General features: G+C 35.6%; 1 protein-coding gene across 2 annotated transcripts; it reads right to left on the bottom strand.

Annotated features, from left to right (window-relative positions):
- MYL1 (myosin light chain 1) lies at positions 1-27,237 on the bottom strand. 2 transcript variants are annotated; one of them, XM_074191461.1, is made up of 6 exons: positions 26,983-27,237; positions 12,425-12,452; positions 8,472-8,615; positions 6,023-6,196; positions 5,132-5,209; positions 1-43 (listed from the first exon to the last, which is right to left on the bottom strand). In XM_074191461.1, exons 1-6 carry the CDS (start codon positions 27,100-27,102, stop codon positions 15-17), a joined length of 573 nt encoding a protein of 190 aa, XP_074047562.1. In that variant the 5' UTR covers positions 27,103-27,237; the 3' UTR covers positions 1-14. The 2 variants fall into 2 exon arrangements, with proteins under 2 accessions (XP_074047562.1, XP_074047563.1); XM_074191462.1 differs by lacking the exons at positions 12,425-12,452; positions 26,983-27,237 and adding exons at positions 12,692-12,716; positions 13,502-13,586.
- Positions 27,238-27,855: the final 618 nt, after the last annotated feature.

Genomic DNA, 27,855 nt, shown 5'->3' with positions numbered 1-27,855 from the left:
CTTGAGAGTCCCATTTATATGGACATGATGTGCTTGACAAAGGCTGTGGAATAATACAACATAGTGTTAGAGAATTATTGAAATTTCATAAAAGGTTTATTCACAATCTGCTAAATCCTAATTATTTTCTGCTATGAGACTAGGAGGTTTAGTACATGGGTATCTGTTACCTTTAGTGAGACTCAATCACCCAAGCTGGTCTTATTTTTATCTCAATAGACAGTTGCCAAGCTTAGTATCCTTAGAATACAAACTTCAGTGAATCTTAGACATATATATGTATTTAAAATATAGATTATGCTTTAATCCAGGCATATTTTACAAAGTAATAGAGCTTCAAAATATGTATTTATAGGAAGGCTGTTAATACAGAAATGAACAGCTGGCATCTGATAATGGGATTTGAATTTCTGTTGTATGGCTTAGCATAAAGAAATGACAAGACACCTGGAGTATACCTAAGAAAGCCTGATAAGAATATAATTGCCTTATGCCTTGCAAATCTAATCAAAAGGACTTTAAATTGAAAAGAGGAGGAGGCTGGGGGAAGGAGAAACAATATGCACCACACTAGATATCATGAAGAGTACCCAGAATATATGAAAAATAGCAGTTGAATTACTCAGCTTTTTACAGGAGATAAAAATTAAAAGAAGGGACTAGTAGTTGCAATATGCATAGCCTTGAATATCTGTACATAAATACCAACCATAATGGCGACAAGTGAGTTGAAGTGAGAGGCAACTAAGTGGTGCCATAGTATATAGTGTTCTGGACCTGGAGTCAGGAAGACTCATTTTTGTGACCTCAGTCACTTATTAGTTGTGTGACCCTGAGTAAGTCTCTTCATCCTGTGCCTCAATTTCCTTATCTGTAAAATGAGCTAGAGAAGGAAATGGCAAATCACTCCAGTATCTTTGCCAAAACAAACAAAAACAAAACCAAATGGATCAGAACTGGCCATTACTGAACAACAGGAACAAGATGAAGTGAAGAATTCAGATTTGACTCTCATGGGGATCCCAACTTGGTGGGATTAGATCCATGATTGGAATATGACTCTGGAAGGATATACCATATTCACATGATGTAGTAAGGGATTGAGAGGAGGCAGGAAACAAAGTAGTAGTATGAATTAAGAAGATATATATTTTTAAAAATTTTTTGGTTTTTCCAAGGCAATGGGGTTAAGTGATTTACCCAAGGTCGCACAGCTAGGTTATTATTAAGTGTCTGAGGCTGGGGGATTTGAACTCAGGTCCTCCTGATTCCAGGGCCGGTGCTCTATCCACTATGCCACCTAGCTGCCCCAGAAGATAAGCTTCTATGAGAAAATAAAATTAAGAACTTGGAGAAAAAATATGGTAACAGTATTTGAGAGAAGTGTTTTTTGCACCAGAGTACTACAGATAACTATTCCAAAGAAAGAAGAAATAGATGAGGAGTTTAGGAAAGATCATAAGACTGCAAGAGTTGTGGCCTAATAGGATATGGAAAGCAGGTTATCTAGATTTCTGCTGGAACACTCAATCAGAGAAGTAGAGGAGCTAATAATTTCCTGACTTACATGAAAAGTAGTTTCATTCTTCCAAAAGACAAAAGAAACAGCATGGGCAAATGGGTAAATTTCTAATTGAAGAGGAAGAATTGTCTAGGTGATGTCAAGGTAACCTGATTGGGTTCATTCAATGGCCAGAATTTGTGTTAGAGGAGAAGACGTTCAGCTTTAGTTTGACATGTACTGTAGGGGAGGGGAGATTTTGAGGAGTTTAGAGGAAGGACTGGTATGCTCCCACACTTGAAAATGATACAGGAGAAGTCAGCCTGAGAGGGATGGGAAATTTTTTAGCAGTAAGTACAGAGGACATGAAGACATAATAATTTCATTGAGGAAGATATGAAAATATACAGATATGTAGGTACACAGAGAGGGAGGCTGGGGGCAGGGGCAGAATAGTTTAAAAATGATAAAGCTCAGAATGAGCAGAGATCATCAAGGAAAAGCTAAGTTGTTTGTTTTTAAGCTATAAGAAGAGTAAGCTCAAAGAAAGGACTGGATTATTGCTGGTTGGTGTGGATGACTTGTGATCACCAATGAGAGAGAGAGAGAGAGAGAGAGAGAGAGAGAGAGAGAGAGAGAGAGAGAGAGAGAGAGAGAGAGAGAGAGAGAGAGAGAGAATTCTTATTTTAGCTCTATTTTTCTGGGAAGGAAAATGACTCAGGTCATTCAAGTCAACTAAACTCTAGTTTGTCTCATCTATTTTCAATGTCACTGTCAAGTCAACAAGCTTAAGTCAGTGATCTGACCACTGTCCCCACCCCTGCTTCAAAAGTTTGAATGTCTTGTTCTTGTCTCTAGGATGAAATGTGAATTCTTCTGCTTAACTTTTCAAGTCCTTTAAATTTCATTCCAGTCTTTCTTCTTCTCATATTTATTACTCATGATTTTCCATCATACTACGTTTCAACCAAACTAGAGTAGTTTGTTCCTTGGACGTGACAGTCCACTCTCCTTCTCTGGATCTTGGCACAGGCAAAGAAATGACTGGGGTGAATTTGAACTTCTGCCTCTTTGAATTCCTATTTCCAGATTCAACTAAAAGCTACCTTCTATAAAGTCTTACAGGTGTTAGCACTGTCCCCTTGGGAAATTAATTTGTTATTACTCATTTGTTCATATTTCCTCAAATAGAACATAAACTCTTTGAGGTCAGGGGCTGTTAAATTCTGTCTTTCATTCTTCATTGGTAGGTAGTAGGTGCTTATAAAGTATTGAACAAATAAGCAAGTTATTCCCTTGGTTGTGAAAATACTAATGTGTGTGATTACTGAGCCATTATTAGTAATACCTAATAGATTATAGAAAATGGTGTTGGTACTTCAGTATCAGATAAGGGCACATTGTCCAAATTTAGAAAAAAATTTAAAAAAGGCAAAGAACAGAGTCTGCAAACTATAGATTAGGAGTTAGAGTTATAGAATTTTTCTAGGAAATAAGTTAAACATCTAGAAAAGGAGAAGCCCCAGAAAGAGCTTGCCTAATTTCATAAGGACAAATGAAGCCAGATCAAACTTATTTTCCTTTGACAGAGTTACTAAGCTACTATATTAGAAGACTACTGCAGATATAGTCTTCCAAGATTCAAACAGCTAATAAACATAGCTTTCCTGCTATTCTTATGGAAATATGGGAGCTGGGTGATAATACGATTAGATTTGTAATGGTTGAATGACCTGACTCAAAGAATAGTCATTAATGCTTTTTGGCAAAAGGGACTCTAGTAGAGAAGCTGTGCACTGTTCAACATTTTTATAATGACTTGGATAAAGGCAACAATGGCAGATTCATTCAATTTGCAAATGACACAAATCTGTGAGGGATCAATAACGCACTGAAGGAGAGAGTCAAGATCCAAAAATATATTGGCAGACTTGAATATACTGCTGAATCTATTTGGATGAAATTTAATGGAGATAAGCTCTGAAAAAAAACATCAACTTTATATGTACTAGATTGGGGAGGTATGATTAAATAGTTTGAAAATAATTTGGTGGGGGGGTGGATTTATTGACCTTCAGGCTCAATATGATTCAACAGTGTCTTATGGAGCCAAAAATAGTAATGAAAATTAGTAATGCTTTCACTCTATTCTCCACTTCTGGAGTTTTATATTCTATTTTATATTTTATTTTATATTCTATTCTGGACATGCTGTTTCAAGAGTGTTATTGATAAATGAGAGGATGTCCAGAGATGTCCAAAAGATCCTTTGGTATGGGTCAAAAGAGCAATGGTTAAAGGAACTGATTGCACAAATTGACCCTATTCTATTACACTATCCATAGTAGCAGTTCAAGTTTGTAGATAACGGACCTGGAAAATTCTCCAAACAATCTTTACTTCAACTACATTTAAGGTGATAAAACTTTTAAATAGAAGGAGAATATTTTTAGATGAAGAAGATTATCCTGGAGAAGAGAAGAGGCAATAATTGTCTATAAATACAGGAAAGATTATACTTGTTCTGTTTGATTATTGAAGACAGAACTAGCAACAAAAGTAGATTTAAAGGCAGATTTAAGTTTGATGTAAAGAAAAATAAAACATTCCTAGTAATTCAAACTAGCCAGAAGGGGAATGGAATGCTGTTTATAGGTAGAGATCTCCTCTACCTATAGAGGATCACAAAGATGCCTTCTAATTCTAAAATGGACACTAGGTTATATTCAAATACAGCTGAAGTTGTTTTAATATGCCTCTAGAATTGTTAGTAGAAAGAGTTGTTCAGTTATGCCCTTCTCTTTGTGACCCCAGTAGGTTTTTTTTTGGCAGAGATACTGGAATGGTTTGATATTTCCTTCTCCAGCTCATTTTACAGATGAGGAAACTGAGGTCAACCTGACTCAGAGACTTCCTCATAGCAAATAAGTACTGAGGTCCGAATTGAACTCATGAAAATGAATCTTCCTGATTCCAATCCCAGTGCTCTATCCATTGCTCCACTCAGCTATTCCTAATAGGAAACTACTTTGCTACTTTAAGGACCTTTTTTTGAAACCCAGAGTGCAGATTTTTCAGATTGTATTTTCTTTGGGTAAAAGATGGGATTTACTGACATTTACCTGCTAGTTTTTTATAGTCAACATTCAAATGGCTCTGGAATTATAAGAATTTGTATGTTTTCCAACCATTGGAATCATTGCCTGCCCAGCCTGTGTGATTCTGTTCTGTTTTCTAATGTATCTGCCACTGGGGGTCTACTCAATATGCTGAGGTTTTGGGTTATTTTTTTCTTCAAGATTCCAATGACTCTTAAAATGAATAAACTACAATTCGTTATGGCATAGTAAATTCCAAATCAAGGACATAGGAGAAAAAAGCCCCAGGGAAATTAGCCATTTTCCATTTCAAGGACTTAGTCAGACCTATCATGAAGTAAGAGATGATATATACATTTTTAATCTTTGCCTCTCTCAGTTGCCTCATCTATAAAATGGCATCTACTTCCCAGGGTTGCTGTGAGAATCAAATTAAATATTGTAAAAGGATTTGCAAATCATAAGGCTCTATCTATTAAATGACAGTTGTTTATTTTTATTATGCCAACAAAAAGAGCATTCCAGACCCTACCTTCATAATTGATGCAGCCATTGGAATCTTCTTGACCTGCCAACAGGGCTTCCACCTCCTCTTCCTTCATCTTTTCACCTGGAAGAGGAGAAAAAAATTTGTAATTGGAAATAAGGGCAGAAAGCAGTTTCCTAAGGCATTCCAAACTACTTTTCTATTTCTCATTTATTAATGCTAATTAGAGAGATAATGCAAGTGACTTCCTGGATAAAGGACTGTTCTTGGAATTAGGAAGACCTTGGGTCAGGTTCTTCTTTTTTTTTTTTTTTTCAGTTTTTGCCAGGCAGTGGAGTTACAAAGTGACTTGCCCAAGGTCACAGGGCCTCAATCCACTGTATCACCTAGCTGTCCCCACCACCCTTCTGACAAATCCTGTTATGTGACTATGTATAAAGTCTTTTAATCCCTCAGACAATTCCCTAAATTATAGAGGACTATCTAATATAGATTAGTGAAAGAATTTTCCATACTGGGATTTCCCTGATTCTGAGGAAATTACTTATCTAGAGACTTCATGCATCTCTGCTTCCTCATTCTAGCTTTTAGGAAGATAGCATAAATACTTTTGAATATTTGAATAATGCCACAATGAATTTATGTTTTTAAGATTTAATATTATTAAAATTCTCTTTGTCTATCATCTAAGATTTATACTTTTATTCATTCCAGAATGTAATCTTAGGATTACATTCTTTTAACAAAATTTTGATATCCTTAAAATAAACTTTGAGATTGAATGGTCAAAGTTCTCAGTAACTTTTTTCCCTTATTACTATCCATCAGTTGAACTTTGGAATATTTCCCCTTGCACAGGTCTCCCTTAACCAATTTCCCTCTTTCTTCTTCAACGGTCAGCCTTTATGATGGCCTCTGGGAATCAGGGGTACTTACCCAGGGTAGCTAGCACGTGACGAAGTTCAGCACCCATGACTGTGCCATTGCCCTCTTTGTCAAAGACACGCAGCCCCTCAACAAAGTCTTCATAACTTCCCTGGTCCTTGTTGTTGGAAATAGCCTGCATCATGGGCAGGAACTGCTCAAACTCAATTTTCTTGGCATTCAGTTCTGAAAGAAATGTCACCATTTTGAGATTTATGAACTCTCCAGGGTCTATCAAGTCTTCAACTTAATGCAGCTTTCTGAATTTTGGGTGCACAAGTTGACCCTATTCTATGATGCTATCCATAGTAGCAGTTCAAGTTTGTAGATAAGGGACCTGAAAAATATCTACATTTTCAACTACATTTAAGATGATAAAACTTTTAAAGAGGAGAATATTTTTAGATGGAGAAGCATTATAAAATTCTGCCCAGATGTTATAGACACAAAATACTTTTTTAAAAAAAGGTTGTAACAGAATGTATTTCTAATGGAATCTAAAGAAGTTTTTTGTTAAGTTTCTACCATGGGCCATCTTGCTGTGTTAAATGTTTTCTTTTTAAAAGTATTGAAGGGGGGGGGAGTACATAAGGAAGGTGCCAGTAAAAAAGGAAAAAGAAGTACAGAAGGAAGATTGCGAGGTAGTGAATAACAGTGGGAGAATGGTGGATATATGTTCAAATTCTAGTCATATCACCTATTACTTTGACAGAAATCACTACTTCTCTGGCTTTATTTCTCATTTATAAAAAAGAGGGTTGAACTGGATGACCTCTAAGATTCTTTCTAGATTTAAATCTAAGTATAATATAAGTAAGTCTGGACTGAATTCTTGAAGTCCAAAACCCTGTAGATGAGAGAGCTTTCTTTGACATTTTTTAGCAATCGATGATCTCAGACTTTGAGTGCTCACATGACGATGACAAAATATGAAAATGGTATAGTCATTTATATACAGAGGAAGGAAATTATTTCTACATATAAACTACATTTTCCCCTTCTCCAGAGTGCTCTCATAGGATGGAAATTAAATTGAAGAGCAAAGATTAAAACAGATTGAGTTTTGAATGCTGAAGAAATGAGCTACATTAATCTAATCATTCCATGGTCAAAGATGGATGTTTAATTAGAAAAAAGGCATTTTAAAAATAAGATTTTATCCACTGATCTCTCACCTTATCTCACACTCTTGATACTTTTTGCATGATTAAATTTGATAAAATTCAGCTTGGGGGTAGGGGGAAGGAAGCAAGAAAATCTGAATGTAATTCTAATGGTGATTTAGGAGTTGGCATTTGTAATAATGGTGAGAATTAATATAATGCTTAAAGGTTTGTAAAGTGCTTTACTGGAGCAGCGAGGTGGTACAGTGGATAGCATACAGGGTCTGGAGAAAGGAAGAGTCATCTTTCTGAGTTCAGGAAGTTCAGACACTTAGTTTTATGACTCTAGGCAGGTCACTTAACCCTATTTGCCTCAGTTTCCTCATCTGTAAAAGAACTGTAGAAGGAAATGGCAAACCACTCTAGTTTGTTTTGCTCAGAAAATCCCAAGTGTGATCATGAAGAGTCAGATACACCTGAAAAATGACTGAACAACAGCAACAACATTTATAATAATAGCTAGCGTTTATATGATCCTCATTTTACAGATGAGGAAACTGAGGTAAACAGGGTTAAGTGATTTGCCCAGAATCACATAGCTAGTATCTGAGGTTGAATTTGAACTTGGGTCTTCCTGACTCCAAGTCCTGGTGCTACTCTGTGTCAATGGCTTGAATATCATTGTTGAGTGACTGATTTCTCATGAATGGATCTGAATTCTACAAAACATATTCCTCACTGATTTTTACAGTGTTTTATTTGTAAAAGCATTAGCTGAATTCAGATTTCAAGTCCATTGGGATCTTCCACAAGGAAGATAGTGTTATTAATTTTGACCACCTTTACTCTTCATTACAGTCATATATTCTTTGGAAGTTGCTAAAAAGTAACATATTAAGAGTGTTAATGGATATTAAACAAAAACAAAAAAGAAACTTCTGTGTTCTCATTGCTGTATTTTCCAAGAATGGGCAGGGGGTGCAGGGGAGAAAGAGTTGGCCTTTGAATTAGAATGAGCTGGGTTCCAGTCTTGTCTTAGGGTCATTATAACTGTATGCCCCTTAGGATTTGGCCATTAACAGGTAATTTAATCTCTCAGCATCTTAGACCATTTAGATAATTATAAATGTTGCTGATCTGTTTTGAGGCTAGGAATTTCTGTAAAAGTAATTCTCTATTTTGTTCAAATCATAAGTCTGGCAACTCCCCACATCATTTATGACCACCTTAATATATCAATGGAGAAACTACAGTACAAGGATATCAGTTATTCTCAGAGTTGAAGCCTAGGCTATGGAACATGACCTGGCCTGAACATGCAGGTTCTCAATTTTTTAGACATTGTTTTCATTTTCTACCTTCATTGCTAGGGTTTCCCAGAACTTTCTTGACCTCTGCATTGGTTGGGTTGGTACCCAGAGCACGTAGGACATCACCAACTTGGCTTAATGTGATCTTGTTTTCGCCAGTCCTGTCAAAGAGGAGGAAAGCCTCCTTGAAGTCTGTAGGAAGAGAAAAGGCAGGTTGTTTAGGAGTTCCTTCCTACAACAGATCTATCAGTTAACAATGACCTATTAGACCGACAGTTTTAATCTTGAAAAACATTCTAGGTCTCTCTTTCTTAGATATGTTCTTCTCCAAGTAACAAGTATTATCACTGTCCTCTTTATATTCCCATTTGCCTTGACATTGTGTCTGGAGATTATATAACTGTTTTTTTCAACCTCTCTTCATAAATTCCCTTTATCTATCTTAGTAAAAAGGCAATGCAGGCCATATTTCTTCTTCTTTTTTGTTGATTTAATCTATCTCTGTTACTTTGATGAAGAATTATGGATTGTTTTCCTCTAAAGAGCAATGAATGGACTCCTGTCCTAGATCTGTCATTAGCTATGAGACTAAAGTAATTTTACTGAGAGTCAGTTTCCATGTCTATAAAATGGATATAATAAAGGCATAATAGTATTTTAATTATCAACCTTATAAAATCACCATGAGGCAAACAGTTTTGTGAGCTGCAAAGTGCTGTGTAATGATGAGCTATTATTATTATGGGTGACCTTAGGTATCCTGGATTCATTTACTATTACTAATGAATATCACAGTTGAGTGACTAATTTCTCATGAATGGGTCTGATTTCTACAAAACACATTCTTCACCGATTTTTATAATTTTTACTTATAAAATTACAAAAGCATATCAGAATTTAGATTTCAAGTCCATTGGGAGCTTCTACAAATGGAAGATATTGTTAATAAATCTGACCACCTCCACTCGTCATTATAGTCATAGATTCTAGTCATAGATTCTTTGGAAGTTGCTAAAGAGGTGCTAAGCAATTTACATATTTATCTCATTTCATCCTCACAATAATTCTTGGAGGCAGGTGCTATTAGCTATTTTGCAATTGTGGAAATTGAGGCAAATAGAGGTTAAAATGACTTGTCTTGCTTCCTATAAATTGTAAGTGACTGAGACTGGATTTAAATTTAGGTCTTCCTGATTACAATAATAGCTAAAATCTATGCAGAACTTGCTATGTATAATACATTGTGTGAAGCACTTTACAAATATTAATAATTTGATCACTATAGCCACCCTGGGAAGCAAGCACTGTTATTATCTCAATTTTATAGTTGGGGAAACTGAGGCAAAGAGATCAAATGCCTTTCTCAGAGTCACATAGCTGATATCTTAGGCTAGATTTAAACACAAATCTTCCTGACTCCACACCCTGTGCTCTATGGATCATTGTGCTCCCTCTCCCCCAGCTAATTCTACTCAGAATTATCATTTGACTTCATATGTAACTCTATTCAAAATTTTAACCATCATTCTCTAGAGAAAAGTGAGCCTGAATGTGTTATTGACCAGACAAAGAAATGAGTGGTAGAAGTAAAATCAGAGCCATGATTATATTAAGAGGGAATTGGAGCAGATTGTCACAGAAAATACAAACTCAGGATCACAGCTATGCCTTTTTCGGGGTGATAGGGGTAGGATAAAAGGATAAGAAGCATTTTTTTGGCACACATGAATAGTCACCATAAAAAATACAATATGTTGGTGAAGGGTATGACTATCAACCTTTAACTTAAAATTTTCCTCTGTCTGGACCAGTATTTTAGAAAATTTCAGAGTCCTGTCAAGCTAAAAGCCCTTGGTAGGTCTTTAGTTTAGGACCATTCCCTATCCAATGACTAAGAGAGTTTTTATTTCTTTAATATGAATCTACAATTTTAAAGTAGATTGCATGGCGTGCCATTTGCAATAAAGGACTCAACATTTCCATGACCGGTTCTAAGAGAACATACTATAAGTGCTGATAGATGATCCACAAGTCCTGAGTCATCATGAACTCTTTAATCTTCCTTAATGGACGTGTGAAATTGGAGTCTTCTAGTACTGGCTTTAGTCTTCATATACAGTCTGCTTAGGAGATTCACTATCACCCTAGTCAAACTGCTGATGCAGGAAGAGAGTTTTATAGACTGTAATAGGATAGCTTCAAATCTAACCCTCTCTACTTTAAATGCTGCGACCAGAACCAGACTCTCCCTAATCAGTTTCCTTCTTAGAAAAGAAAATTTGCTTTATTTGGAAATATTCTTAAGCAATGCTGGTCTCTCTAAGAATCCAGGACCTCCTTGGAAGAACCAGAAGGTCTTAAGGTGTTATAAATATTGCATATTTCCTAGTTACATATTTTCAGAGATTTCAGTGCTCAATCTAGAAACATTCAAAACTAAACTATACTAAAGAAAATATGTAGTTTTCAAAGCATTTAAGATTCTTAACTTTGTACTTCCTGGCATGAAAGGAAAAAAAAGACCCCTTAAACAACATCTTTCTTTTTCTCTAAATTTAAAACAAGTTTAACTGTAGAGTGAGGTGACTTAATGCATGTCAAGCCAGTCCTTTTGTCTCCTTAAATGGGTTTTAATTGCTTCATTGCTTAGCCTTATAATAGTATAACAGTCACATTTAGATTTCAAGTTAGATACTTCAGAAGGCCACAGAGGAGAAAGTATAGTAAGCTGAGGTATCTTAAGAAAATAAAAGGAAATTTTCACTGTGAGAGGAAGATAAAGAAGTAGAATCTCTCAGTGATGACTTTTTTTTTTAAAAAAACATCTGATGTTTTCTACAACATTGTTCTTAAATTGTAGTTCACTTGTTTTGCAGACTATTTGATATATCTTCTTCATGAGGCAATCCACTGTGTTCATATAATAAATGCATTTGTAACTTTTTCAGGGATGTTCCTTACTCTGACAAAATTGACAAAAACATCAACATTTTCCTGACCCAGACAATATTTTTATGAATAAGCTATTAAGTTGTGTGACTAGTCATTCTAACTTGCATGTAGGTTAGGAGATCACCATTCTTACAGGTTTCTCCCTTTCAGTTCATTGGGTTTTCATAATGAAAATGTCATTATCATATCTGAAAATATAAAAATTACTAAGAACTATCAAGGAATAGTATGTCCTTGGACAAATAGGAGTACACCAAGATTATTAGTATTTCCGTTGGATAAAATTCTAAGAGAAGAAAATATAAGACATAATTTCTAAAGAAAAACAAGAGATGGACCTGTTGAATGAAAAAGGGAAGACCTTATAGAACTCTTATTCTCTCTGTTCTGAAGGAACCAGACATGGTTTATCTGGAATACAATGAATACTTTCATAATGTTCATTTAATTGAATCTTGAATGTTTTAGCCAATCTCTATTTATAAGAAGAACATCTCCATTAATCTAATATCAAGCAAAGAATGATAGAAAATATGCTGACTTTCTACATTAACAAACAATACAGCTTGTCTTCTTTCAAAACCCAGGCATGGGAGTGATTATTTCAAGATGAAAAGGGAAGTAATGATAAGGCAATGGTTTTATTTTTCTGAGTAATTTAGGCAGTTGAACTGAATAAATTAGAGCCTTAAAAATTCTTTAGGGGTCAAATTAATTAGTTGAGTGGTCAAATAATTTTGGTTAAGTAGATACTGTAGACAATGGCTTTAATTTAGAAAAAGAAATGAATACATGAGGTATCACCACCAGTTGAGAACATTTTGCTTTTGTCCACCTAAAGACATTTTGGCTGTGGCTCATAAACCTAAGACTCACTCTTGTTAAATGTTTATATTTAGAGAAGACTTCAGCTCAGTCTACCTATTATGGTAGGCAAGCCTAAGGGGGATAATTAGGGAGAGATTAGCTCTTCCTGAGAGTCAGTTTTTCCATATGCCTTTTTGAGGAGAGGCCTCATAGTAACAACAATTTTATTTTACTTAACTTACCATCTTGTTGCTCTTTAGAAAACTCGATCTGTTAGAAAGACATTAACCACAAAGAACTGTTTTACCAAATAGGTCCTGCCATTTCTATGTATCTATGATTCCATGAGTCTTATCTTTAGAACAGTCTTCACAAATGAGCCCATGTAGAATAGATATTAGTAGGAACAGCATGAAGCAAAATGTCTTGAAGGTTAGTATATAGTATGGAGAGGTGAGACATTATCATTTCACCCCTCTCTAGAGAAACTGAGGTTTTGTTGCACTTACCAGCAATCTGGTCAGCACTGAAGGACTGCAGTGAAGAGAAGGGGAAAAAAAAGGATACAGCTAATAATTGTTGAAAATGCAGTGACAGAATTAAGAATATTCTATTTTGTTTTTTAAATACAGAAGTTGTGAATGCACTCTGTGTTGAGGCAGCTTGCTATGGTCTAAAAGAGTATTCCCTTGGGCATGGGTATGGGGGTGATATACTTTAAATCTAGGAATTTTAAGATTGCATGGGAAATGATGCCTGGAACTCAGATAGTGAAACAATGCTTAATCAAATGCTGAAATAAACGCTCCCTAGAATAACAAAATGCTTCCAAGCTCAGCTAAAGGTTTTGCCCTAGACATGCAGAATTAAGAAGATACTTTGAAGCATTATCACTGCTTAAACTAGGACATTTTCTATTAAGACAGACAATAAATTCAACGCATTAGAGGCACTTGTTCCAATAATAAGTATTAGTGTCCTAGGAACAAATTTTAGGAGAGATTTTTTTTTTTTAGAAAGAGAGCTACTCTTGACTTCAAACTTCAGCTTCAAATGGCCATCATCCTGCCTTACTATTGGATTAACCCAAGTTTATGCAGCCAGATGAAACAACTCTAGACAATTGAACATGTCCCACTCTCACTGCCTTAACCTCCAGGGGCAAATAGAAATCTGACATTCCTGGCTGCTTTCCCCCAATCCCTCCTGTCACCCACCTTCCCCAACCTAACTGCAACTTCCTCTCCTGACTTTCTTCCCTATCCCATCATCAGTCCAACAGGAGGCTGTTAAATAATTTTTTTTTTGATCAGACCCACCATGATGGAGATGTTGAGAAGCTGGCGAAGTGAGCTGGGGGCTGCTCCTGTCCTTGAGTGGAGCCCTCCCTCTCCCTAGGCTTCTTATTTATGGAGAAGCTGTGACCTCACAGCCAGGATCAGGTATCAGAAGATAGTGACCACTCCCCTTGGAGAGTTCTTTAGCTTTCTTAGGGCAAAGGGAAAGAAGGATCCGTTTCTTACTGGGTCTATGATAAGAGCTATTTTAGGAGATCGGACAGAACTTGGGAGTGGTCAGCTATAGTGTGGCGGAAGCTTGTCAGCACTTCTCTGGTCTATTATCATCAGGGGGAGTATCTCTGAATATTACTGGGACATTCCCATTAGGGAGGGTTTGTGCTTCTTTAGAAGTTGGTAAATTAAAAATGTTGATTAAGGGTCAAATTCTTCCTGCTGTGGGTTTAGAGTCATGGTCAGAAAATTGGGTTATTACTTGGGGGGGGGGTTGGAGTATTTTAGTTACAACTACCTGGATCAGCCTGGTTTTGAGTTTCAAGAACAGCTGTTATTAAAAAAAAAATTAACCCTTGATTTTCTGAAATCAATGGTAGGTTCCAACTGATGAGAATTTTTTATTCATTTTTAAGGATCTGGTTGAGTGCCACACATGTTAGCTTGTATTAGTTGGAGGATGGTAGTGTTCAGTACCTCTGACAGATACTAGCTGTGGAATAATGGGCTGAAGTCCCTTTATCTCTGCATTCCAGGCAACTTTGAGACTATAAGGAATAAATCAATTGCTAATCTACATTGTTGTAGGGAATTTCCATGTCTTTCTCATTCTATGGGAGTGCATTCTCAGTTCTGGACTGAAGGCACCAATGGGGTTTATAAAGATATGTTCAAAGAAGCTGCATATTACTTCATTCACCAGGAATATAAAAGTTGCCCAAGGTAGAAACCATTTTGTTCTCCATTTTCTATGCATCTTCATTTTGAAAGACCTAGCTTCCATTTCTAATTCTGGTAGAGATGTCCTTTCTTCCTCCCTACTGCATCTTTAATGTTATACCATCTTTTTTTTTTTAACCTTCTCTTCCTTTTTTTTAAAGGCAGGACCACTATTGACCTTTTTTTAAGATTTCCATCTTTATTTTTTGTATATGTGATCTATGTCTACATATATTTCTGTTTGGCCCTACTTTAAGTCCTGATATTGATTACTGGCTCTTATTTGGTCTTTAATAACTATTCTGTTCTCCAAAAGGTCTGACAAGCTTTTTTTCAGCTATAGCAAATGGAAGATATTTTTGGATATCACCTTATTGGGGGGGGGGCTGATGTTAAAGGAATCTGAATAAACCAACATGTAAGACTGTGATAGTCACAATGGCCTTATAAGACTTACAGAAATAAGGGACTGAGAAGCATTTGACTCAGAAAGCTGGAAGCAGGAGAAATTCAAAGTGGAAGCTTGCTTACTGGTCAGTCCCTTCTATTCACTACCATCCCACAGAACAGAAGATCCCTGAGAGATACCAGCCACAAGATGTTCACTGAAGTCTGAATTAAATACTTTCCTATTTTCTATAATCTCGGATAAAATTAGCCAGTCATTATCAAATTAACATGTATCATAAATATAACAAAGTTAAACTAAAAGTAGATGCTTGAACATCATTGAACATCTTTTAAGTAAACCACTCTTTCGTAGGGGAGCCACCAAATAGGAACCCTCAAACTGTTAGGGATCTGTTATTTGTAATTCTCCAAAGAGAGAAGTATAATACTTTCAAATTATTTTTTGGGGGGAGACATTCAGATGTTAAACTTAAACTACTGACCAGATTAAAAATCTTTATAGTGTCAAGGTCGCCTTTTTAAGATGTTTCTAAATGCATAATATAAAATTCAAATGATTACAAAGGAAAACAATGACATTGAAATATAATTATCAAAAAATATATATTTTTAAAACCAAGTTTATTGACCTCAAGTTAAGAACTCCTGTACCAGAAGTATTATTTTCTCATGAAACTAGATAAGAAACATTATTTTGGGCGTTTGAGTTTCCAGGTGAGGAAAGAGGGTATTACTTTTGAATTATTAGTACCATTATAAATACATGCAGCCTACAGAAGATGAATTTTGAAGGATCATTGGAGAAAATGGTAGTCATGTGTAGAGGTAAAAAGGCCTCTAGGAGTAAGAGGGGAAGATAAAGAAAGATGCTTATTTTACCTAGCAAATGGGCAGGAACTGAGAATATTAGAAAAAAAAAGGTATGAGAATGTATAATAGAAAAAAGCTTCCCTTTTTTGTGCAGTTATGAGCAACAAATAAACTCAAGAAATAGGATCTATTTTGGGTTTGAATATTTGGTCATAACTGTGTGGAAAGGAAGAACAATGTTTAAAGTTCCTTTAATTAAAAGTTGATTTGATAAAAAAAATGTTTCTTTTTTGTGGAACTCAGTTTTATTTGAACTTATGAACTTAATGAACTTAACTTTTATTGATGTATTTAATTGTATAAATGTTTCCTGGATTGGCAAGAATAATTCAAAGTTATGTGCATATTCCTTTAAAGTTATTTTTAATATTTCTTTATTGAGATGTCTCTAACATCTGATTTTTTGCATCAACTTCCTGAAGAATAAACATACATATTTGTAATCCAAATACTATATATATATATATATATATATATATATATATATATATATCTTTGTAAGGCAAACAGGGTTAAGTGGCTTGCCCAAGGCCACACAGCTAGGCAATTATTAAGTGTATGAGGCCAGATTTGAACCCAGGTGCTCCTGACTCCAGGGCCTGTGCTTTATCCACTGTGCCACCTAGCCACCCCAAAATACTATATTCTTTACCAAGGTGAACCTGGGTTTTGAGAGTGTAAATGAAGCCCAAATAAGGTAGGTCCTAGCAAGTATAGTCTAGCAGTGGACTGGAGAACCGACATCATGAAGGCTCATCCCTAGAGTCGATGATGATCGATGAGTCTTTTAGACAGAGAAACTCATGAACGTTTTCTGCTCAGAGGATTGGTAGAGATAGAAGGAAGAGAACTGGGAAGGGAAGGGGAAAAGTAGAGTGCAGTTCTGATCTGCATCTGTAGAGGGAGCTCCTACCCCAATAAACATCATAGACCCCTCCCCAAACTACTGAAATGGGTTCATACAGAATTACTGGAGGATTCATTAAAGCAGCTTTGAAGAAGAGAACCTTAAAAGTGACAAATGCAAAACTTATTTTTACTAACTTGTTCTCCTTTTTGTCCCGAACAGAGGCTAAAAGAAGTAAAATCTACAATCTTGAAGTAACTTATTTATTGGTACCGACCTTGGGCTTATGACAATTGGCAAGATGTCAATATTATTGCAAAATTGTGGAACTTAGATAGGTAGTCTTAAAACATGGGTTACAGAATCATTGTCCCTCACTGGATACTTTTGAAAAGCTTTCCTCAAAAGATTCCCAGGAAGTTACAGTGGATAAATCTCACTTTAAATCCAACTTCAGACATTTACTATTTAGGTAATCCTGGGCAAGCCAGTTAATCTCTGTCTCAGTTTCCTCATCTACAAAATAGGAATAAATAAATAAATTCTACCCTTTTAATCAGGTCCTCACTATTTTTTATATGTATTTTTACAAGCTGTCCCCTATCCCTAGGATACTCCCCCTAGGCACCTCATTATTCACCCCTTTAGAGTTTAAATAGAATCCTGCTGTTAGCTATTGTTGTATCCCTAGTGCCAAAGACTGTGCTGCTCCTTAGTGTATTAAATAGATTTTTGCTGAATTAAATAGAATTGAATAAAGCTAGGGCATCAGAAGCCTAAAAAAATTGTAGTACATATATAAAACCAGTTTTTCTTTGTTAATAGTTATAACATACTGTGCAAACTTTATACTAATATAAATGGTAGTTATTGTTATTAATAAAAGTTGATAGGTTTAAGGAAATTAAATGAAGGATGAGAAGGTGATGGGATAAAGTTTCTGGGATATAGAAAGATCAATTCCTAAGGGATAACCCCTTCCCAATAATTTAGTTTACTAATGGGATTCTGGAATTGATAAATTTATAGAAGAGGAAGAATTTTGATTTAAGATGATCAAAAGGCAAGTGGTACTTAAATTCCAAAAAAAATGAGGTGCTGGGTGGGGGGAAAACACATCTGCCAAAGAGTTTCATCATTCTTGTAAGACATTTGGATGGAGAATGACTGATCAAAAAGGGCAAAAAGAGGACTAACAGAGACAAACCTCTTTTTCAATCAGTAGTGCGTTGTGGTTACAGAACACCTGATTGAAGACCTGTCAAAGACACCATGACCAGCAGATGAGAAGGTCCTTTGTAAGCATGAGCTCATCTGTTTTCAGCCCATCCCTGTGGGGCTATTACAAAGTCACTCTCTCCTTCCAAACACATCCTAGCAGAAGCAAGAATCTGCTGGAGTGGGACCCTGCTCTTCTGAATCACTCCGTTTGAATGAAAGAAATATTTGCATTTTTGTTGAATTCCAGAAGAGGGGAGTTTCCACTGAATACAACAAAGAATTTATTTGGGTTGAGTACTGTGACTTGATATAAGTGGGAGAAACCCAAACTAATGGAAATGTAATTTAAGCTTAGGTTTTCTAATCATAAGACACTAGAAGAGGGATTATAGAATGGGATGAATGGGAACAAAATTTTTATTCAAGTCAGAGAAATAAGACAAAGGATATATAAAAATTATAACAAAGACAAAAACATGGTTATACACACACACACACACACACACAAACAAACAGATATAGCATTGCTTTCTTTTAGGCTTCTGATGCCATCAGTTTTATTCAATTCAATTTGGCAAAAAATTATTTAACACTCACAATGTGGCAGGCACTGGGAACACTAAAACAAAAGTTGAAGACAAAATTTGATCTAAACCCTAAACATGTAAATTCCAAGACAATGAGGTCCTAGGAGGAATATTCTAAGTATGGCAGGGGGGGACAACTCATGCAAAAGCACAAAGAGAAAGAGTGAGGGCCAAATTAAAAAGGCAGAGTTTTTTAGCTACATTTTTTTAAACCTATCTTGTCCTTTTATATCTCTATTATGTCTCAAGCACATTAGATACTTTCTAGCATTGAAAAATTGTAAATTTACATAGAAACAGAAGGGTTTTGTAAAGTACTTTTTGAATTGTTTAATAGATTGATTATAATATATTTCTCAAATTAGATAATAGAGTTTGTCAAATGACCTATTCACTAGATCAGAGAATTTGGAAATGGTAGGCATCTTAGAAGTCATTTATTCTAATGCCTTCCTTTTAAAACATAGGAAAGTAAAGCACAGAAACATTAAAACATTGGCCATATTTGTCTTTTCTGATCTGTCAATAATGCATATTCTGTTGAAAGAATTCTACCTATATATTATCACCACATTCACTTCTTTATGTATATATTTTAAGAAATTTGTCAGCTCATGCCACATCTTCCTTATTTTAATTCAGAAATCTGATTCGTGATGGTATTCTCATTGGTACTCTCATTTCAGAAATCACTGGAATTCTGTTGCCAAGAGTTCTCTGACTTTAAGGGCAAGGAGTAAGCCCATTATGAGAATATAATGATTGGACCTGTGATGTAACTGAGAGAGAGAACTCAGAGACCAGGAAACTCTATCTCTACAAATAATAGTTTTAGAGACCCCTCCCCTGACTATTGGGAGGGCAACTGACTTTCCCAGGGTCACAAAAATCATTCTGGGGCAATTGTAGGGGTAGAACCAGGTTCTTTTGACATCTTATATATGTTTGTAACATTTTTTTTAATGTGGAAAACTTTTTGTCCTATGCTAAGGCAAGGCTTAATAGTCTCCCCCCCAAAAAATTAAAAATTAAAAAGAGGATTAATAGCCCCCCAATTTTAATTTTAATCAGCTATTATTTAAATTTTACTCAGTTACTATGTGAATTTAAGTTTACATGAAATCCCTATTATTTCTTAATTTCTATTTTTGCTACCTGGACAGTTTTTTATTCCATGCAGGGATAAATACTTTCAAGGAAGTACAAATGAAATCTTCTAATACAAAAATCTTGGTTTTCATCAAAAAAATTTCTTAGGATGAAGAGAAAAAGGAGAGAAAAGTATTATCAGAAAACTATCCAGATCATTTCCCAAATTTCCATGAGTCAAATGGTCTTTAATGTCATGCAATTATGGGACAACTTCTAAATACAATTTGTCAAGGGTTTTATTTGCAGTTCTAAAAGGTCAGGAGGCTAAATGTGGCACTGTCACTCTGTTAATTCAATCAGTTTACAGAGTTGACTCACATTAGAAATGGAAGTGAATGACTGACTATTGGTGGAATTATCTCTTCTTTTTAAAACTTCCTTTTAAAATACCCAGGACATTTCATTTAAATGTTGCCAAGGCTTGTTCTCTGAAACTAATTCTAGGAAAAGTTAATGATTGTTCCTCAAAGATTTTCCCCATCCTGCCTGCTGACCTTTCTTGAGTTTGGCAGTTTAGAAATCTGAGACAGAAAACCCCGTGCTGCCACCTAGTGATATTTTCAAAGGACTGGCTGGTTGATTTGCCTCTCTAAGGTAAGATATATCCATCAAATTCCTGAATTTTTATTGGAGTTGCAGGACAATATAGTCCAGTTTAATAACATAATTGTTCCTTTGAAAGATAAGTGATAACTATCATAAAGTTATATAAGGAGACCTGCACTAATTTTGTATTTTTTTCTATTGGTGTCACCTAGTTATTGGCTAGATGTGTTCTTTTAATGAAAATATACTCTTGGCATTATATTTCTACTCTTTGTCCTTCAAGGCTCAGCTTAAGTATCACTTCTGACTCTTCCCCTATTCATGCCTGCCCCCCCCCAACTCTGCACTGATGTGGTTAGAATTCTCTCCTCCAGTTTTTGGTATGGTTTTTAGTATGTTTTATTCTTTGTATTTTTATTCCTAGCACCTGGGAGAGGGCCTAGTTCAGAGGCTAGGTTGATTAGATTGATATTGTATCTCTTGGGAGAATGAAGAATATGAATTCTTTGTAGCCAGGAACTGTTTTTTTTTCCTCTCCCTTTCTTTCTCCCTTCCGCTCTTTTTCTTCCTTCCTTCCTCCCTTTCTTCCTCTCTTCCCCCTTTCTTCCTCCCTCTCCTCTCTTCCTCTTTCTCTTCCTCCCTCCTCCCTCCTCTCTCCCTCTCTTCCTCCCTCCCTTCCTCTCTCTCTGTCTGTCTGTCTCTCTCTGTCTCTCTGTCTCTGTCTCTGTCTCTGTCTCTGTCTCTGTCTCTGTCTCTCTCTCTCTCTCTCTCTCTCTCTCTCCTTTCCGCATCAGTCTTACACATAGCGGGTGTGTAAATGAGTCTTTTGTTGCATTGAATTGCAGAATAACTTATCCAGTTAAATCTGAGTTGAACTAAGTCATACCTCTGGCAACATGTTTCTGCATAGTCCTTCAAAAGTACAGAACTTCTAAATCTGATTTTGTCAATTATTTATAAACTAAATAAAGATTGAAAACCAGTTTAAGAAATTAAGCTAATGGAGATTTTGAAAGACTTTTTTAAAAAGCAAAACAAAAATCTTTCAATATTTTAATTGATGTCATCAAAACAAAATCCTTGCCTATTGGGTTCTGTTCTCTATTTTGCATGGTGCAGGTTTGCACTGTTGGGCATAAAGAAGAAAAAGAAAAAGACCAATCTAAAATTCAGACTAATCTGCATCTGGTTCTCTGTTTGCAGGAGCTAATAGTCTGGTAGAGATAAACAACTACAGGTCTGGGAAAGGAGGAGAGAAGAATTGATCATTTTTAACTACTCTTTGGAAAGACAAGAGAACAGAATTCACTGATACTATAATATTGATAACTTGGTAATGGAAGGATCTAAGCTCTTCCCCTCTCTGGCTGCCCTGGTCAGGTACACATATGTATAAATGCACAACACATTTTTTCCCCTTAATCTCATTTTGTAGAATGAGAAACTGTGCAGATTTTCAGCATTATATCCATTTTCTTTTCCAGAATGAGTAAAAAACCCAAAATTCAAATAACATTTTAAGATATGGCTCTATTCAATCTAAAGATGAGTTCAAAAATTATTCTTATGTGTTATTTATGCCTTAGGAGTCATACAGAATGTTTTGATGGGGGAATAAAATGCAATGAAACTAATTTCTACATTATTTTGATCCCTCTACTTCCAAGTCTATGATTGTGTTATAGAGGATGCCCAGACTGCTCCCAGAGATTCTGGACCAACCTATAGCTATAGGTTTACCCATTAGCAGATCTGAAGCCATGGTTGACAAGAAAAAGAGACCAAAATTACTATGTCTTTCAGAACTGGAGGGACATAAATATTCATTTTACATATGAGTAAGAGAAGTACTTGATATTTCTCCAGTAAGGTGAAATCCCCTCTGTGGAAAGTCCTTGATTTAGGTAATCCATAATAGTTGCCTTTAGGGAATTGCCTGAGGCCAAAAGAGGATAAATTGCTGGTAGGTTCAATAACTGTCAGAGATGAAATTTAAAACCAGTGTCCCCATGACAAGCCTAGAATTCTATTCACTTTTCTCCTTTTTATCTCTATGTAGTCTGTACTTGAGGAGAGGAAAGAACACCAAAACCATGTCCTAATCTAGAGTCCATCTAGATCTTAGTCTAGGACCAGCCAAGATAACAGAAGGAGAATGAGATGAATTGCAACGAACTTTTTACCTATGCAAATATTTTCTCATGTTATTTCATCACTAATAGAGATCTTAAAGCAGTAGAGAGATGCTTTTAAAGTTAGGTTTTTCCTCATGTCCCTTAAATTGTACACAAGAATACATATTATGTTACCTATATAGGATTCTGTCAATGCATTTTGTAGTTTTACCACTCTTGCAATAATACCACTTGCAGTCCCTAGGCAGGGGTGACCTGGTTGGGTAGCAAATACAACAAGAGTTAACAATGATAACAACTGAGAACCATGATTCCAAATTACATCATGCAAAAAAAAAAATCAAACTACAAGCATGCATCATGCAAATAATTTACTTACATCATGAAGATCATAGAACTGAAAGAATCCTAGAGATCATCTAGTTTATCCCTCCCCCAATTCTACAGATGAAGAAACTCAACTTTTCTTTAAAATATAAATTGCTAGTATTTAAAACACTTTACAAGTCAGTTGATTTGAGCCAGTTTGGCTATGTAGTGAAGGAGACAGTGTTGAATCCTGTATCAAATCCTTATTATTTGTGTGATTCTGGACAAATCACTCAATCTCTTTCTGTCTCAGTCTCTTCATTTATAAAGTGGTGATAATAACTGGATCAATTGTGATAACACAGGCAAGTGCTTTGCAAACATTAAAATGTGATATAAATTCTTGCTATTAATATTAAAAATTGTAGACCCAAGTTTCTCATTATCCAGTCTCTGTATTCACTTTATTATATCACACAATTATAGGTGGTTTTATAAAATCTTTGCTATTAACTGTGAGTCTGAATATAAGTAAATTTCTAAGGATTTTAATTCTGTGATTTACATTTTTGTCAGACTGTCCTGGCACTGTTGTTGAAAGTATTAGCTTTTTGAGAAGGAAAGATTCCAGGCTACAACGGAGTGAGTGTCTCCAAGGTTTCACTATTAGCAGGACTAGCATTTTTGAAAGGGCATTTAAAGCAGGTAAATGAAAAAGTAATGAGGAAATAAAGATAACCCCTTATCTTATTTACTATGTCAGTAAATATTAGCTATACTTATTTACCTATAAATATGGAAAAACTCAGATCACACAGATTTAGAACTCATCTAATCCAATCCCTTCATTAATAAATGAGCAAACAGAGGCCAAGAGCAGTTGATTAAGTGACTTGAGTATGGTCACACAGGTACTAAAGAATAGAGTTAGAATTTTAAATCCTTGTCTTTTGACTCCAATTCCAGATTTCTTTTTCCCAAACTCAACAGCTACCAAGTCTGAAAATGATAATATAAATGATGTTGTACCAGGTGCAGTGATGTTTGTTGACCATGCAGATTATCATAGCTTCTCCTTGTAAAACTCCTTCCTCATTCTATATTCTTATTAATCTCATCAATGCCACCTGAATGATTATTAATAATAGAATCTGATCTTTGTAGAATTCACAGTTTATTTCAAGTTTTCTTTCATTAGTAATTGTAAGACAATAGAATAGAGTGAAAGCTGACTAGGTGCACCCCTTTTTAATCTGAGATATGTTCAGGAGTCTTCCATTGAGACTCAAAGCATCTGGCAGTATTTCACTAAACTTGACCTTGTTATTGGGGTAAAGAGTTTCTGGCTAAGAGAGGCAGTGGGATGTCTGTGTTGCCAGAAACTGCTTTTTCTTTGACTTTGTATGTCTTAAGGACAAGTGGAAAGACAATCTGGCTGAGTGGAAAGCAAGCTAGCCTCAGAGTCAAGATCTCCATCCTGCTTCTCTTCCATAGGAGCTGGGTGACCAAGGCCAGGCTACTAAATCTCTCAGTACCCCAAAGCAACTTGATAAATCTAGGAAATGAGTTGCTGATGTGATAAACAGTTCATTTCAGTACTGGATGTTCTCTTCAAGATCAAAGATTTAAATAATTATCCATTTGTTTTCTTTTTTTGGTCAAAGTCTAAAAAATGAACAGTTAATGGGGCCAAAAAATGGACAGTTAATTAAACCTTTGATTTTGTGCAGGTTAAGAAAAAGAAAGTTGCTAATCCAATTAAGAACTGTTCTCCAAGGAGTATTTACAAACCTGCACATCTCTTCAAAAGGCTTTATGTGTTAGATTTTAAAGGCTATTTTTTTTTTCTGCGAAGAGAGGCAGTATTAAAGTAGGCTAGAGAACTAATTTGGAGCTGGAAGACCTAAATTCCAGTCTCATCTCTGACACATACTTGCTGTTGACTCTGGGTAAGTCACTTAATCTTTCAATGTCTAGGCAACTCTCTAAGATTCTAAACTGCCACTGGAAGATAGTTCTCCCTGTTCCTTAAACCAATGAAATTGCACATCTGGTCCCTATCCCTAAATAAAGTAAATCATTTAAGTGAGATAAATATAGAAACATCCATCAAATATGACATAATTCACTATCTTGACCCAAAGTTTTTTAAGGTCCTTCTGTTGAATAGTAAGTCTTAACTGTTGTCTGATTTTTGTTTTTAAATTTTATTTTAAAATCAAATTTATATAGAATTTAAAATTGTAAAAAACTCATATATTCAAAATATTTTCTTCATTTTATGTTAAAATACTTAAAAATGCACTTCAATTCCATAATGGTCCAAAGCATGCAATGCATTGGAATTGTGTTACAAAAATGCCATTGTTCCTGTTGGCTAGTTTCTTTTTTTTTGAATTTACCTAATAGCAAGTAGGGTAAATGGTCTCTCCTAGAGAAATTCTTTCTTTTGTGTGCTGTTTGACCCCTAACACTTCTAGTGCAATAAGCAGTTGAAAGGCTAGAGTTCTAAACTCTGACAGTTTCCAGTTGTTTTCTAATACAATCCTATTTTAGAACTTTTTGCTAAGTCTCTGGAAGCCTGCAGTAGTATTGATTGATTTAATGAAACAAATGAAACAGATGGAAGAATAAGTTCATTTTTAAGAATTAAGGGGAAATTTCATTGACCTTCTGAATAGCTTATATTTTTTGTACCCTTTTCTCTGGATACATTTCACCCACCATACTGAGATATATTTTGTTTTTATTTTATAGTTCCCAAGGAAAGAAAATTAATGTCTATTTCCATTATTTGGATCCTTTACTTCTTAATACTAGAAGGTAAAATGTTCCCTTCATAGGCACTTGTAATTCCAGGTACAAACTAATCTGATTGTGTTATAAATCACAATCAAGTTGAATGGTGGCAGCTTTGTCATATACTCATCTCCCTAGTGTTCGTACACAGCTGATAGTTAAAGAACAGGGACACACTGAAATTAGCATAGTAACTGTAATCACATTCAATTTTTTACACAGTGATACACAGACCAGCCTACTTTGGTAAAGATATATTAGCTAGGATCATTGGAGTTGAAAATTCCATTTCCTCTTAATGAACTGTTCACAGGCCATCAAAGTAACAAATAATTTATTAGAAAGTCTAGCATACATTTCTCCTCACAAATGGATATCCATGAAGTATAGATCCCTCCTAATGCCAAGATTCTACCCCTCACAGATAATTCAGCTTTATCAAATCTCTCTAAAGGTTCAGTATAGTGCTAACAAATGTCTGCCCTTTTGCACACTTAGGCTATATGTTCAAATTATATGTAAGGGAACTTAGACACCAGGGAAATATTTGTTTCAAGGATATATCATTATTTACAACGATCCAAAAAATATTTCAATGGCTATTAAAAAATAAGGCAGCAGCAGCAAGACAAGAATAAGTGTAGTTTTTAAAATTAATCATGCCTACACCCTCTGGTATAAATGAAAAGGACCTTCTCAAATCATTGGACTTTGTCTATCCCCTTCTGGTTTCCATATAAGGTAAGATTCCTTAGAGATTTTTGAAGTAGTACTTGAACCAATCACAGTGCTGGGAAGACAGGGAGGAACACTTGATCGGTTACATCCCCGTGAAATACAGGTATAAGATAATTTATTCTTCTTTTCCAAACGCAGGCAAGAGCTTTCATCACAGTCAAATGTCAACATAAAAATCAGTGGCATACTTCTTAGTTCAGGTTCAGGAGACAAGAACCCAAAGACATAGATTAACATTAGCAAACAGAGCCAATAGGCCAGTAATAATTATTTGCTAGTGTCAATTAGAAGCACCTTGCAAACTTTGAGCAACACACCACTCCATAAAGAAATCACAAAGATGACAGTCATAGTCACTGAAACCTATGAGGGTATAATTTTCTCCAGCAGGATTTCACTTTAGAGTGGCATCAAATTTCATTTGACAGAGCTTAAGAGAAAAATTGACTGCAAATGCAAAAAACTTCCTTATGTAGAAGAAATAAAATAGCTTACAAACAAGTATGCCCAGCATAATAGGTCATCTGCTGTTTTAAAACTTCCACAAAAGGAATTGGAATTTTAACTTCTTTTATACAATAACTGATACAAAAAATCCAGTTTCCTTCAAAAACTAATATCTGGGCTTAGCACTTTATAGCCTACAACTTTTGTTATCTAACAGGACAGCCCAGGACAAAAGGAAACTGTTGGGGGAAAAAAAAAGAAACTTGAATGAACATAAATCTCATTACTCTTTTAAAACCTCTATATTTCCTTTCCTACAGTCATTGGAGCAATTAAACTTGAAATTTCCCCCCCCTTCTAAAAAAGTAGCCCCAAAATAAATCCTCTCCTTGCAAGTGTGAATCTGATGAGTCAGATCACCCTTCATAGAAATATAATATTTTGCAAATTTCTAATGTTCTTTTTAATGATGATAGTTTTCAGTGACCAAACCATTCACCTATTTACCTTAATGGCAGAGAGGTCAATTTTTTCTTCTTTTTTGGGTGGAGGTGCAGCTGGGGCAGGAGCAGGAGCAGGGGCAGGTGCTGGGGCAGCGGCTTTCTTAACGTCCTTCTTTGGTGCCATTTTGTTTTTAAAAAGTTTTAAAAATACACCTGCAAAGAGCTCTCTCTCAACAGCACCTGTCAATGTATTCTAGAAAGAGCAGTGGTGGCTTGGTTGATCTACAACCCAGTGCCTTGAAGGTGGACCCAGAGTGTTAAATAGTATAAGGGCACATATATATTTCACTTAGTGCCTAATAGAATCTTGACACATGCAGTTGGATTGGACAGTTCAGTAAGTCGAGGGGGATGTCATTCCGACTCAGACTATAAATGGAATCTAAGGGGTCAGGGCTTCATCACATTTTTTTAAACTCCCTTGGCTCCCCCCACCTCCCCCCTTCTCTCCTTCAGATGAAAAGAAGGGACCATGACAAAACCAACTTTTGGTCCCTTGCTGATAATCAAAAAGCAGGTTGACTAATATTTTTTCTTGGTAGAAACTTAGTTTTGCTAGAGTTGTAAATTTCTTTTTTTCCCTTCCCCCATGCCTAAGTATCTTTACTAAAGGATTTAATTTCAACTTGGAATTTTGGCTTTCAGGGCTGGGAGCCTCACCAAACTTCTATCCTGCCCCTTTGCTCATGCTCCTCCCCTCCTTTCCATATTTTGCAAGAAACTGTTGATCAGCAAAGAGTTGGTGTTTAAAAATAAAAAGCAGACGTATATGGAAAGCTCATCAAGCCTTGAGAACAGCCTGATCTCCCTTCCAGAGAGATCAAGGGCTCTCTACGTCTTCTTTTTTATAATGAACTTCAAAATAAACTTCTCCTTA

This window comes from Macrotis lagotis, chromosome 6, assembly GCF_037893015.1.
Source record: "Macrotis lagotis isolate mMagLag1 chromosome 6, bilby.v1.9.chrom.fasta, whole genome shotgun sequence".
NCBI lineage: Eukaryota > Metazoa > Chordata > Mammalia > Peramelemorphia > Peramelidae > Macrotis > Macrotis lagotis.
Note: the sequence above shows the minus strand (reverse complement) of the source record. Positions and strands in the feature narration are given on the sequence as shown.